The sequence below is a fragment of the Mycetomoellerius zeteki genome, unplaced genomic scaffold (genome assembly GCF_001594055.1).
Source record: "Mycetomoellerius zeteki isolate Tzet28-1 unplaced genomic scaffold, Tzet1.0 scaffold25, whole genome shotgun sequence".
Classification (NCBI taxonomy): Eukaryota; Metazoa; Arthropoda; class Insecta; order Hymenoptera; family Formicidae; genus Mycetomoellerius; species Mycetomoellerius zeteki.
Window position 1 is genome coordinate 2,800,440 of NW_017257227.1, and position 14,731 is coordinate 2,815,170.

At 33.6% G+C, this 14,731-nt stretch overlaps 3 protein-coding genes across 4 annotated transcripts in view; 1 reads left to right on the plus strand and 2 right to left on the minus strand.

The window, feature by feature from the left end:
- Positions 1 to 4,256, plus strand: part of RhoGEF64C (Rho guanine nucleotide exchange factor at 64C) — a 77,906-nt gene extending 73,650 nt beyond the window's left edge. Inside the window, exons 7-15 of the mRNA XM_018449593.1 lie at positions 459 to 670; positions 1,945 to 2,209; positions 2,311 to 2,532; positions 2,622 to 2,771; positions 2,843 to 2,950; positions 3,056 to 3,208; positions 3,291 to 3,407; positions 3,487 to 3,588; positions 3,695 to 4,256. Coding sequence (XP_018305095.1) covers positions 459 to 670; positions 1,945 to 2,209; positions 2,311 to 2,532; positions 2,622 to 2,771; positions 2,843 to 2,950; positions 3,056 to 3,208; positions 3,291 to 3,407; positions 3,487 to 3,588; positions 3,695 to 3,823 — 1,458 coding nt within the window. The 3' untranslated portion in view covers positions 3,824 to 4,256. The remainder of the gene's footprint in view (positions 1 to 458; positions 671 to 1,944; positions 2,210 to 2,310; positions 2,533 to 2,621; positions 2,772 to 2,842; positions 2,951 to 3,055; positions 3,209 to 3,290; positions 3,408 to 3,486; positions 3,589 to 3,694) is intronic.
- A 68-nt stretch (positions 4,257 to 4,324) lies between these two features.
- Positions 4,325 to 6,247, minus strand: mtTFB1 (mitochondrial transcription factor B1). Its single transcript, XM_018449640.1, has 3 exons — positions 5,487 to 6,247; positions 5,253 to 5,406; positions 4,325 to 5,170 (listed from the first exon to the last, which is right to left on the minus strand). Exons 1-3 carry the CDS (start codon positions 6,115 to 6,117, stop codon positions 4,900 to 4,902), a joined length of 1,056 nt encoding a protein of 351 aa, XP_018305142.1. The 5' UTR covers positions 6,118 to 6,247; the 3' UTR covers positions 4,325 to 4,899.
- On the minus strand, positions 6,244 to 7,223 carry LOC108723715 (Coiled-coil domain containing 56). Of its 2 annotated transcripts, none has more exons than XM_018449642.1 (3): positions 7,136 to 7,223; positions 6,651 to 6,734; positions 6,244 to 6,579 (listed from the first exon to the last, which is right to left on the minus strand). In XM_018449642.1, the coding sequence occupies exons 2-3, from the start codon at positions 6,664 to 6,666 to the stop codon at positions 6,302 to 6,304; spliced, it is 294 nt and encodes a 97-aa protein (XP_018305144.1). In that variant the 5' UTR covers positions 6,667 to 6,734; positions 7,136 to 7,223; the 3' UTR covers positions 6,244 to 6,301. The 2 variants fall into 2 exon arrangements, with proteins under 2 accessions (XP_018305144.1, XP_018305143.1); XM_018449641.1 differs by having other exon boundaries at positions 7,112 to 7,223.
- Between the last annotated feature and the right edge of the window lie 7,508 nt (positions 7,224 to 14,731).

Sequence of the window (14,731 nt, forward strand, 5' to 3'; positions counted from 1 at the left end):
TGATAAATTCGATCAAAATATTCAGCAAATTCATATCAACTGTGTCTGTATTGAATTTGCGTTTCACTGACAAAGTTTGCTGACATAATGTGAAAGCAAATGTCGGCGAAACCAAGCGAAGCTTTGATCGATTTTTGCCGTCAATTTGTTGTTAAATTACCAACAAACATCACACGATTTTGCCGATATTTTTTTTATGTTTTATTAGCGGATTTTGTTGTATATCTGCTAGCAATTTAATATCATTAAACATAACATAATTTGTATCAAAGGTGTCATTTTGTTGATAAAATTTATAGCAAACATTTGACAAAATTTGTTTTCAACAAATTTGACTAATTGAGTACCAATTAACGCGATTCGAGTAAAATATTTTTTTGGGATCTCTGAAATAATAACATATATTCACGCTAGTTAATGTGGGGTTCTAATCAATGCTTCTTATCGTATTTTCACAGTCGAGGACAGTCGACATAGAGAGAACCGACAGCGGAGTCGGATCTGAGAGCAGCCAAGCCAGTAGCACTCGATGTGTCGCGAGACGCTGGAGGACAGGCAACGTCTCCTCCGGTCCGGGAAGCCTCCTCGGTGGAATGCCGCAGGTGATTTCCGGGGCCACGAAGTTGTGCGAGGACTGCGAGCAGCGACTGGACCCTCTGATAACAGACAGGTGAGCCTGAGAGACTTGAAACCGGAACTGTTATACTTTTGATGCGTTCGATATCCGGTATTACAGATTACGGAAAAATGCTTCAATATCCTAATGAATGATCGCTCTCACATTTTAGCTTCACCTCTTTATAGTTTCCCGTTTGAATCGCTAGGCGCGTATAAATGATTATAAACGTACTACAAGAGCTTCTTGAAACTCTTAACGCATCTCGACGTTCTAAATTATATTGCTGTTATCATTTCCACCCACATTCGCAGATAGCGTTCGATGATCCGGAGAGAGGATATAACGGTCCAAAAGTCTTCGCTAGAGCGTATCTTCCACGGCTGCACGGCCGAGTTTCGACCGTGAGAGATTCGGTTTACTGCGAACTCCGCGCGGGATTCGCTCGATTCGCCTCTGAACTATAAATCCACGAACAAAGTGCCGTTCTGCGTTCCGGCCTCCCAGGAGTAATCCTGCGAATCGAGGAACGAATGCCGTTTCGTTACGGTCGTGGACTTTTCACAGCTGTGATCCACCTGCGCGTCCGTCGTAGCGATCTATACCGATCTTTCTCTTGTGAGAAATCAATCGAAAAATCATCTTTGCTTGAATTAATGCACTGATTACTGAAAACGCGAGCTTTTTGATTAATTAATACTTCTGCAGTAAATAAGAACGAATTAAAATGCATTGAAATTTTTAATTCATCTGTATTTTAAATAGAAAAATTTTGTTTATTCAATTGCATTGAAAAATTGCATTTTCTGTCCATTTTGAACTGAGCAATATTTACGATCCATTTTCAAAAATTGAACTTATTTTTAAATTGAAAATAGACTGATTACTCTTTCTTGGCACTGATTAAAGACTCTTGGCAAGTTTGGCTCTCTGAATACCAAAGCAAGGCTATTGAACGCGTTTAGAATTTATCTAAGTATATCTAAGAATTCGTTCGACTAGATTATGCGACAAATGCAGCGCGAGAGAAACAGTGGGCTACTTTCTCCCGCCATCGATTTTATTTGCCCGAAAGCGAAAGTGTCGTTATCGAAGAGCGCGGTTGACGCTTGATGAATGGATAATGCAATATGCGTCCGGAAGTTGCGACAGCCGCTTTCGTCCGTGATTGTAGATTACACGTACAAATTTGTAGTAGTTGCAAGCTTCATATTCGATTGTCTTCGCTTTCATCTGACAAAATCTTTTTGGTAGCAACTTCCTTAATTATAACGTTTGCGTTATCGCGGCGTCGCGCAGATATTTTTATTTTTCATGTTTTTTTTCAGCGGTGTCGTTTATGCGCCTTTCGTGTGCAGGAAGTGCTCGAAGAAACGCGCGGAACGGAAAGAGATTATCACGGAAATCGTGGAAACCGAGCAGAAGTACGGCAGAGATCTACAGATCATACTCGAAGAGTTCCACCGGCCGATGTTCAGAGCGGGTCTTCTCACGTCAGAACAATTATCGGCGATCTTCCTGAATGTCGAGGAGCTGCTGGAACATAATCTCGTTTTAGCCGAGAAATTAAAGGACAGCGTGGAACTCGCTCAGGTAAGAAACTCTCGCAAGACATGTATTTTAGTTCTTATTCTAAATACGCGACGAATATTGAAAAATATACATTGCGATGTCTGATCTTTTTGATTGTGTAGGAATCCGGGGACGAGGATCTCTTGACGGTGGACGTGGGTAAGATCTTTCTCGAGTCAGAAAGAATGCTCCACGCTTTCGAGAGTTACTGCACGCGTCAAGGCGGCGCCAGTTTGTTACTACAAAATCTAGAGAAGGAGAAAGAGCTTCTTCGCATCTTTCTCAGAGTTTCTCAAATGGAGAACACGGTTTTGCGAAGGATGAATCTGAACTCCTTTTTAATGGTAATGTCATTTCCTTGATTTAATTTTTTATTCAAGAATGAAAGATATAAATCATACGTTCATAATTTTATGTATCGTATTTTTTACAGGTTCCTGTCCAAAGAGTTACGAAATATCCTCTGCTTCTGGCACGTTTGCTCAAAGCGACACCTTCTGTCCGACCTGATATCCAAGAAGCGAAAAAAAGGCTTAAGCAAGCACAAACAAATATCGAGCTACATTTGGAACACATGAATGCTGTAAGTATATCGCGTTGTACAAATCTAATACAATTTAAGATTGAAAATAAATATGCATTTATAATTAATAGGAGGCAAAGGATGTTACGTCGACGAAATTGTGGAGGAGAATATCGATTATTCAGAATGGTAGACGGTCCGTTGGCGAACAGGATATGGTGAATATTAAATTAAGAAAGGTGTGTAAATCTAATTAAGATGCTCCATTTATACTTATTTAATTTTAAAGTGTTAATTATTTAATTCTTTAATCATGCTATTAATTTTTATAAAATTTACATTAGATGGCTGTCGAGATTTTGGAATGGGCACACGAAGACGCTAGATTTGTCCTCGAAGGACGTCTTCTGGTAGCGCAGCCGACTGACAATAACTGGAGACGCGGTCGAACTGTTAAACTTGCGCCTGTTATTGCCATGCTTGTTACAAACGGCAAGGTAAATATGTACAATACGTGTCTTTAAATGTGTCTCGCGAATAATTTTGTGCATAAATATAAATAAAATTTTGATTTTTCAGCCGAATGCCGACTATCCCGAATTTAACGATGAGTCGCTCTTTCCAAAGCACATAGGTATCAAGGAAGCTACCTTACTTCTGGTCAAAGAGAAACTTGGACGATATTCTTTATTACGAGTGAGTGATTAGTACATTTCACATTATTTTATTAGAGAGTCACGCGAATCTGTTTTTTAAACCATCGATATCATTTCAGGAGCCGCTATACCTCGATAAATGCATAGTATGTTGTGAAACGGATCTCGAAGATTATTTCGAAATACAGGAATTGTCTTCTAAAGAGACGTTTATATTTAAGGTAAGATTATTTAACTTAATTTCAAATGCAGATCGAGATGATGAATTTTAATTGTAAATAATTTATTGATATTGATATGAATAAATAGTAAATTGATTTATTATAGGCAGAGGATGGCGCGAGAACGAAAAGATGGTGTAGAACATTACAGGCTCACGCACAGTCTCTTGGCGCTTGGCGTAAACGTCGAGGGGCCCTTCCTAATATCATGATCTGTGGTGTAGCGAGGAACTAATAAAGGTTTAGATGTAATAAGTGCATACGTAATAAGATGCTATTGGATATATTTACCGCATTCTTAAGCGACTGAAGTTCTTCACCAGTGCGAAGAAGTCTAAGCGATGGCATAAATTCATGTATATGATCTCCAAATGAATTAGTAATGATTTATTGCGGAGAGAGAACGCTAGACCAAAGGATTTCCTCGCCTCGTTGACACGCGGCCGTCGACGAGCGAAAGTCTAGTTCTTACCGAATTCGAGGTATGACCATCTGTGTTCGGTTGTTACAGTACGTTGCAGAAACTTGAGTTTCCTACGACACTGTAAAATAAAGTGCTACGTGGCTTCGAGAGTCGCGCACAATTTCGTCGATTCCTAATGAATAATCTTAAGTACATATATATAATATATGTCTGCATATACATATATATGTATATATATATACACACGCGCGCACACACACGCACACACATACATATACATATATATAGGACTATTTAATATTAATGATTAAATTTTCAAAAAAAAGACGAGACGAGTAGCTGTGATATTGATCGGTGTATTGGGTATTGTTTTCTTTTCGCAGATTATTTACGGATGTTAACATACGTTATTTGCATTTTCCATCTGCGATTCTTTTCACCAGTATCGCTTTTTGCGAAAATGATATTAATAGGGTAGATTTTATTAGATTCGAGGTTATATATAGGGCGCACAGATTAATAGTATTGAAAAATTCGCATGAATCAGCAGCGTCAAGGATACAGGGTGCCGTATACGGTCCGTATAATTGGCCCGCATCGACAATTTGTAAAGCTGTCGGAATATACTTATTTTAATTTCTCCAATTATTCTCTTTCTTTCTCCAAATAATTAACAGTATTTTTATGACGTCTAACACAACATGCAAATTGTACATTATTTTTATTTAAGAATTAAGCCATATTGTGTATATATATAAATGTATATTTACAGATTTCCTCACAAAGTTCTAACAGAAATTCGTTGTAACAAATTAATCTGCTACATTACAATCTGCGATTTAATAAAACTGAAATTTGATGCATATATCAAGTATAGACCATTCCGATCAGATACTCATTCCAACATTTTCTTCCAACATTTCTGCACAGTCCTGTACTACAACATTTTTCGTATCATTTAACGGTAGTAAATGCCGAGATGAGCGATAATTATACAATTTAAGCTCTGGATGTTTCTCGAGCAGATACTTGTAAGCGGTTGCTAGCCTGTTTATATCCTCTATGGTAAGTTGCGTCGGCCTGAGCGTCGGATCCAAGTCAGCCAATTTGTACATCATCAAACCTAAATCTTTGCGAAGCTCCTTCGGAAATAGAGTCCTATAAGAAAAAAGATAAAAAATGTATTTGCAGTTTTATTTATTATCATAATAGGGGTAATTTACAATATAAACAAACTTACTCGATACATCGTACACTGTACTTCTGCCTGAAACTGAACACATGCCTCGTTATCATTTCAAAGAATTTAAAATCGTGCTGTGTGCGTGGTTTGACTAACGGCGTAAATGACACCACTCCCACATCGACATCCGGTTTTGGAACAAAAGCTTTACCTATAAATTATAAATTGGAGTGTAAATAATAAATTTCATTAAACAAATTTATATAACATAATAAAATGCTGTTTGATTACCAGGTATAATAAAACGAAGTACTGGAAAAGTCCAAGTTTGTGCCATTACTGACAGCCTGCATCGTTGGTTTTCCAATGGTTGAGCTACTAAACGTTCCGCTACTTCTTTTTGGAACGTTAACGTCATTTTTGTTCTACCAAATGCCCAAAGTCCACGTTGTTCGGATATCGCATGCAACCACTTAATTATAAGATGTGTCGCTAGATTAAACGGTAAATTGCCTATGACAAAGATATCTGGAGGTTTATCATTCCAATTTCTCTTTTTCTCCAGTGAGAATAGACTTTCCATGTTTGTTTTTAGGATATCATCGTACATTATATCCATCTTTCCATTAATCGCACCGAATGAGTCTGCTAACATCTCTAAAGTCGGTTTAAATCTTTTATCTTTTTCCACAACTATTAATCGTTCAGGGACCTGTCTTAGGATAGATTGGGTTAATCCACCAGGACCTGGACCGACTTCCAGTACTTCAGCCCCAGAAATTTTTCCTGCTTTTGCTACAATTTTGTTAGTTATATTTTGATCCAGAAGAAAATTTTGAGACAATCGTTTTATGGCACTCAAATTATATAATTTCAGTATATCTCGTATGACTGGAAGTGGTGGCAATCGTGGAGCAGACATCTTCAAATATTAATCTTGTACAGACACACTTATGTAAAACAGATGGTTTACAAAGTATGATCTCCAGAAAGGATAAAAATATCACTTTAAAAAATAAGCTTTCTATTATATAAGCAAAAATATACTATCTATTTAATACAATAAGCAGTAAACTTTTTTATTGATATTTCAAACAAAATACTTTTTATGTCTTCTCAATCGTCTTTTCTGGTACTTCAAAGTCGTCTAAGAATTTTTCCTGTTTAACTGAATATATTGTATAAACATAAATTCCAATGACTCCAAGGGTTAAACCAATAGCAGTACGACTATTAGCTTTGCGATATTTCTGTACATTTATTGCTCTTTGAAAATTCTGTTCTTCTAAACGTTTCATATAAATTAAATCTGTAGATTTAAGCTTTGTTGCATCTTTTATTATATCAACCTTTGGCATAGCTTTATTTTGTCCAAGTTGATTATCTGTAGACAAATGTATTAAGTTTACTTATGTCAAAGAATATCAAGTAAAATATTCAACTTAGATCATTCACCAGGTCCCATTTCCATACACCAGCGTCCTCAATTAGAATAGATCTTCGTCTCTTTTCTTGTTATCAGTTCCAGTTTCATGAAAACTTAAACAGAAACATATCATTGTAAAAACTGTTTACCTAATGTTTATATAATGATTATAGACATTCTAAGTAATAAAAATCATGAAAAATTTAAATACAGTATTTTTAGATAACATGCACATATATCAGAAGAATCTCAATAATATAAATTTATATATAATTTTAACTACATAAAAATGTCTCCTATAAAGTTATGAATATGAACTGAACAAATTACTAATTAATCTTTCTAAAAGATTATAAAAATGTAACTTAATTTTAATCGGAAAACGCATTAAAATCTAGGATTTTGAGGTTAAGTTAAATCAGCCTATTAACTCTTATTAATATTTATTTTATGTGCATAACAATTATCAAATATTAATTAAGAAACGCACTGTATATTTGATGAAGATATGTACATTACATATACGATGAAAAAATCTTATAACTCGGTTTAGATCTTTCACACCACAAGATAGGCAAAAATTACACGAGTAACACGTACACCTTGCTACCTGCACTTCTACACAGAGTGCACATCACACTCCAGTGCGATACTGCCATCATAGACGAGCGGCGATTACGTGCAATACATGATAGAAAATAGCTTTAAGCATCTCCGTTGGAAGATTTTAAATATGGAAAGTAATTCAGAAATCTCAATATACAGCGTTATATTTTTACCTTTAGCAAACATCATTAATTGCTATTATTATTCGCAATTATCAACAAGAACTTATATAAAATACAAATCGATAAAGTATCAAAAGATCATGTAATCAGACAAAAAAATAATACTTGGTAAACTTTCAAGAATTTTCAGGATTTTAAATTTAAAGGTTCAAGCTGTCCAAATTTAATCTCATTACACAGTAATAGTGTAATTAAGCCTAAAGAAATTGATTAATTACAGCTGAAGAATAATCGACTATGATCGATCAATTTCTAAGATTTAAGGCTTACTACACCTATTGTGTTACTTGAAAGAGACTTCTTAAATCGGTTTTCATAGTCAATTTTTAAAAAGATAGTTTTAAGTATAGTCTTGATATTTCATGAGCCAATCACAAGTCGCTTAAGATCTTAAAATAAAGACGGATTATGTATACTGGGCTCAAATTATTAAAATATCAAGAAAATATAATATATAAGGCGGCGCAAATGAAAATCCCGAGCAATACAATTTTAAAAACACTATTAATAAAACAAGCTTTAATAATTGCAATTCACTCTTTCTATATACACATAAAATAAATATACCATTTATTAAAATTAATTGACTTCTTAATGACTTTTCGCAGATAATATGTTTATCAAGGACTAAATTATAATCTTAAACAGAATATTATTTTAAATATATCTTTTACATTTTACCATCATCAAAAAGCTTTTTAGTGTTTTATTACAGACTCGCATTTCAATACAGAAATGTACAATTTGATTTATTATATAAATGATTTATTAAGTGAAAGCGTGTATATAGCTTGAATAAATATTACGCAGAAGAGAAGAGGCAGAATTATAAAAAAAGCCAAGAAAATATAGTTATAAAATATATAACAGTAAATTTTCTATTAAAAAACTAAATTAAAAATTTAACGACAGTTCTAGCATTAAAAAATTAAATCGTATCTCTTTCAATGTGCACACAACTCATTAAATACGTAAATTAAAAATGTTTCCTATAAATCATTTCAGTAATATTGCAGCAACATTGCAATGTTCCAGTTATATTATAGTAGGTAACATTGGAAATGTTACTACAAGTTTCTGTGTGATATTATTTATAATAAAAAAATAGAGAAATTCTTCTAAATTTTTAATCTAAAATAAAGAAATGGTTTATGATTTTCTTTTAATACGATGTCGATATAATAATAAGATGTTGTAAATATATTTTTTTCCCGTACAAATGTTGAGATAGAAAATACATTCATTTAATCGATCGACTGCTCCTTTTCGAGGAGTCTGACAGCCGTGCGCGTTGTACTCTCACGTACTTACTCGGTACGTTAATAATGACGTGCACGCGTGGAATTCGATAGATTGCGAGCGATCCGCCACTGAAATTCGACATACAATCGGTAGCTGGCTCGCGAGTGGATTAGGGAGCTTGGATAAATTTTCAATTGGATCGGTAAGCTCTCTCGAAGCTCAACTGACGTTGCACGTTACGCTGGCATATTTCATAACAATTAGATATATTTCAGGAATGGAGAACACGCTGCGTCAATTCTACGTGTAAAAAAATAATAAAAGAGAAAGAAAAAAAAAGAAAGAGAAAGGAGAGAATTTTGATGATTCGAAAATCTCGATTAAAATAAAATCTTAAAAATAATAAATATTTGTAGAAAAATAATTATTATAACACGGTAAGAATGATTTTGCTGAAGCATCTAAAAATTTAGGTGAATAATAATACAGATTTGAAAATGCTTTTGTTGTATCTTCAAAATAATTATATACTCTCTGCCTAATAAATCATTATTTCTATTACAAAAGATATCAAACATAATAGAATAAAAGGAAACTTAGTGACAAAGACTGTTATAATTCTTATAACAAAGTTATAACAATCCTTCTATGTTCACTAAGTTTTCTTTTATTCTAATGAAACAAAAATTTTAGGAATTGTGTTTAATTCAAAGTTAATGTCACACATACAGGTTGAATGTGCACAAACAATCTCTATAGAAATTTCGCAAAGTCGAATCTTTTAACGACCGTGCGTGCATTTTGTGCATTTTTTTTCATTTTGTCCGAATTCGATGGGAAATTTTAGCTCGCCTTCGTTGCTCGTTAATGAAAATCAATGCTTGGACTCGTTAAATGCTCGCGATCCGCGAGCGCGGTCAGGCAGCCCAAATAGTGAAAACGTCGCATCTGATTCGAAAACGACGTGAATTCTCCATTTCAATTAAATTTACGAGCATGTTGGTTTTAATTTATGCTGTATCCTGTTTGCTGCTGACTGATTTGTGATCTTGGCGGACAAATTTTACGTCCACACTGGCGTGACATTCGATGTGAAAATATACCTCCCGTTAGTCTAATGCACTATTTTAAATCGATCAGATTTCGTTAGTGTTTCAAAGTGTTATTAAGAATAACATGTGCGCGTCGTTTCTGTAAATCTCACGTATGTACCTCCAATATTTCGCGTATATATTTAAAATTTTCGTAATACAATATCTTCCCATTCTTTATCTCATCCAGCAAAAACTCTCTCTTGGTTCAGTATAAATTAAAGTAAAAAATATTCTATTACATATCAAAAGAGAAAAAAAATTTTCATTGTATTTTAAAAGAAAACACAACACTTATAGCAGTATATTTTCATAACTATTAGAAATTAATTAATTAATATATTTTCATGTATTTCGTTTGTATGATTTTAGATTGCATTTTACAATATCATAAAGACTACAACTAAAGAACATACTTGTTAAACTTAAATATGATTGTATAAAGATTTTGAGAAAGGTGTAATCGTTGGATTAATGTATATTTCAAAATCAATTTGTTGTGTATACATCATAACATGCAAATGCAAAATAGAAGGAATATGTTGAGTCAGTTGTAAAATAATAATACATTGCATATGCTACATTTCCACAAGAATGCGCATAGTCATTGCACGATAATTATAATGGAATACGATTTGAAATTAATGATTACTGGCACCGAGCTATTAGTGCAAATTTTATCTCTGTTCTCGTCTATTTAATGCAAATGTGATGCCATAATAACTCATCGATTTACGGATTTGCAGTAAAAGCATATTGCACGCATCTATTAACATTTTCAGAATGCACAACGAGATAGCGCGCCAATAGGAAATTCTATATCGGATTTCTTTATTCATTGTCGGCGATACCCTATGTATGTGTGCGTGCGTGCGTGTATATACATATACAATACATACATATATTCTTGAGGCTTTCACGGGTGTTACCTATGTGACAATCTTGCGTTTCGCGGGTTTTCTCCGTGTTCAGATCCATTCTTGAATCCATCCAAGAATGGATCTGAACACGGAGAAAACCCGCGAAACGCAAGATTGTCACATACATATATATATATAAACATTGCGTGAAAATTTTGCTTAAAATAACAAAATGATGTATGTATCACTCTAAATTTTTTGCAGTGAAATCTCACTTTAAGAAAGTGAAAATACAATTATCCTTGAAAAAAGTGAAAAAATGTGTGTGTTTGTATTTTTACTCTCTTAGGCTCGATTTTTCATTACCTGATTAACTTGTGGTTAGGCTTAACCTGTCGTGGATGAAGCCCATTGGGTGAAACATCAGGTTAAGCTTAACCACGTATATGTACATATACGTGGTTAAGCTTAACCTGATGTTTCACCCAACCATTTTGTTATTTTAAGCGCCATTTCACATAATATTTTACTTAAACTTGTCAATAAAACGCTCCCCCATAATTGAAAAAAATCGATGTATTTTTACTTGAGCTCTTTGATTAATTATTTTATGAACAGGTCAACAAGGGATACAGATTGAATCTCCAAAGTATGGAGTCGTGGCTATAATCAGACCATTAACAATGTGATAACGCGATTGTGCTACTCGGTTTCATCAACAGTTTCGATCTTTTCCATTAAATAAGTAAGGAGTTTCATTTTTCTCGCGTTTCTCTTATGTCCCGCTGTCAGAAACTGAAACGGTGAGTTCTTGTAGAACGCAAGATTTGCGTATGCATGAGAATTTTTGTATTAATAATTCAACGAGTATTTTCTTACACAGAACAACATATATTATCGATTTCTCTTAACAAAGTTCACCAAAGTTAAACCGAAAATGCTTCTTCGTTTTAGCATACAAAACTGAAAATTTCAAAGTTTAATTCTTGTGATATATTAATAATTCATCCAGTATTTGTTTTTTAGACGTGTTATATATATTTCAATTCCGAGAAAAATTAAATTATTCCTTAATAACTTTATTTCTTGAAGTTGAATTTCAGAAGATTTGGACAGAACTTTCAAGATGCATTTCCAAGATATTATTTTGAAGTTAATATTTTAGAGAGATGAAATTTTACAAACTATTTCTATAAAATCTATAACTAATTCTATAAAATCATTAAGATTGAGAAAATATAAATATATATCTGCTGTTCTAGCAGATTTATGAAGAAAATCGGATATGCAAAAATAAAGATTTCCTATATTTTATAACTTGGCAGAAAATAACTAATGATATATCACGCGCGAGCGCGCACGTACCGAAATTAAAAAGAAGATTCTTAAAACTGAAACTTTGTTCTATTAAATGATGCAATTGCCAAATTTTTTTTTAAAAACATGTAAACGTGATATAAATGAAATAACGCTACGAACTTTCGTTCCAACCTAATACATCTGTTTTTCTCCTTAATTAAATTATTCTGATATCTACAGTATGATATTATACATTAAATTACTCAGAAATTTATTGTATAAATTAACATAAATTGTAACTATGTTATGACTGAAATATTTTATATGATAAATTATGACTGTATTAAGGACGCTATTAACCCAAAATGGTTGCATGATATAATTGCAAGAGAGACAATGCGGTTCAACCCTCCAATTGAACAAAATCAGATGAGATAAAGTATATTATTAACTAAATAAGTAATTGATTACTAGCGCATGTAATTAACTGAATGATTAAATGGACAATTAATTGCCTCGCAATTACTGTTATTTCGCATATGTATGTGACTGTTACAGTAAAAATTCTCAATTATATGCATCATGTACATTTAACTGCAAGCAAATATGGAACCCATAATATATTCTATTAGTATATATAGAATGTTTTTTGCCATGCGTTGCAATAGCTACCATGTTTCCATTAAACTAACCTAGTATCACTCACGCAAAAGCTGACCTACGAAATGATTCACGACGAAGTTTGCACTGCCCACAGATTGAATTACGAAAGTTTATGGAAGGTAGCAACCTACGCTTCCTCTGGATATCATCGCCTTTGAAAGAGAAAATAAGAGAGAGGGGGGAGAGGAGAGAGAGAGAGAGAGAGAGAGAGAGAGAGAGAGAGAGAGAGAGAGAGAGAGCGAAAGCGGGTTAGGAAATTTTTATTCGATTTTTTCATTCCCAGTTGATTATTATCCAATTTGATTCGTAGAGACATGATTTTCGGGTATAACAGAGAATTTTCTCCTTTCCTTGGAAGTTTACAACGAAATTATTCCTAGCTGCTGAGAATACAGCTAGTTTTATCTCATTTATGATAGTATCATTCTTAAATTCTACATTTTTGCGATCCAAGCAAAGATCCACTTCAGAAGCACTGATAAGTACGGATAAGAGAAAGTCGAAAGGATCCTCGTACGCAAGTTTAATGTACTGGAAAACATGACTTATTCTATGGTTTTCCAATATACAGAAAAAAATTCTAACATTGAGAGAGGATCCATTTTGACATTAATATAGACTAATGTAATATTTTAGTACATTTTAATAACAGATAACGATCATATACAAGATAAACTTCTTTTATGCATTCATTAAGCATTAAAATAGATGACATCAACTTTCAATTTTTTTATATGTATAAATTATTATATGTATATTTTATAAAATATTACATTCCTGAATACATTAACTTATCCATTTATTGAATTTTTTTTATTCAAAGAACCGTTAAGCTTTAGAAAAAAAGGAGAAAAAAGAATAGGACTTTTTTTTTTAGATATTAATATGTTAATTTAATATTCTGCATAATTGGAATTTTAAATCGTGTCCGAAAATAATATACGCAAATATTTGACGGAAATTTACGCTGAAGCAAGATTTTTCATTGTTTATCTTAAGCATTTGAAAAGCAAATCCTATGACACTATCTTGATGTGAAAGAAACGCCTTCCTCGTCGTTATAGCAGCATACCGAGACCGACGACGGTATGGAGAACGTAAGTGGTATTATAGCGTATCGAGTGTAAAGTGGATCCGTGTATTTCAAAGGGATGGAAAGAATGAGAAACGAGTCTTCTTAACCGAAGAGACGGCCGAGGAGACAGCGGCGGCTGAGGTGCGGCAAGATACGCTCTCGGAGAGACGCCATTCCGTCGACGGCGGATTTCATGCTACAAGACGATATTTTTTATTTATGAGGCCTGTTAACGTACCGACGCCCCGAAGCTAAAGCCCTTAGCCAATATCTATGATAATGCACGATATCATGTGACACGGGTTTCGACGACGACGACGATGATGACGATGACGATGAAACGTGCCTGTATCACGGAATTGCACGTGCGTACCATACAGGTTCATGAAGAGAGTGCTATCGACTTCGATTATAGAAATTGTCGCGCACGTACCTCTAAGTATAACAATTATTCATTAATGTAATATTCTTAACATATTTTAATTGTTATAAATTAAAATGTATTAATTAATAGAATTATCAAATGACATATCTTCACTTACAACAATTTGAATTTTTCTCAGAATTTTCATCCCGTAATTGTAAGCACGATCAAAACTAATGAGCTCTGTATATACGATATTAGAGTAAACCTTGAAATCATTGTGGAGGTGGCTGAACTGTGCGAGAGAATGACAGTTATGCGACTTAAGCCTGAACCCTGAGATAATTGAAAAGTGCAGGTAATAGAAACAGAGCTGTCAGATTACAATCGGAAAATTATGTTACATTCCTGACATAGTTTCTATCAAGATTCCTTATCAGGTCTTGACTGTATTAGGGATAATCAGCTAGGGGCTTTAATCGCACTCTGATTCAATTTCTACTCGGATTATTGCCTGTGCTTTCAATTGTGTCTTAGGCTTTATAGAGAATTTGATTGGGCACAATAATGCACAGTGGTGTATATTAAAGCCGTTGTATATGATTATTTGTAAAAATGAAGTGTAAATATTTTAAATTATAAATACATATTTTATCTAATAGCGTAATAAAATGTATTAAATATTTCACAGTTTAATCAGTTTCTATATTTATATAATAAACACAAAT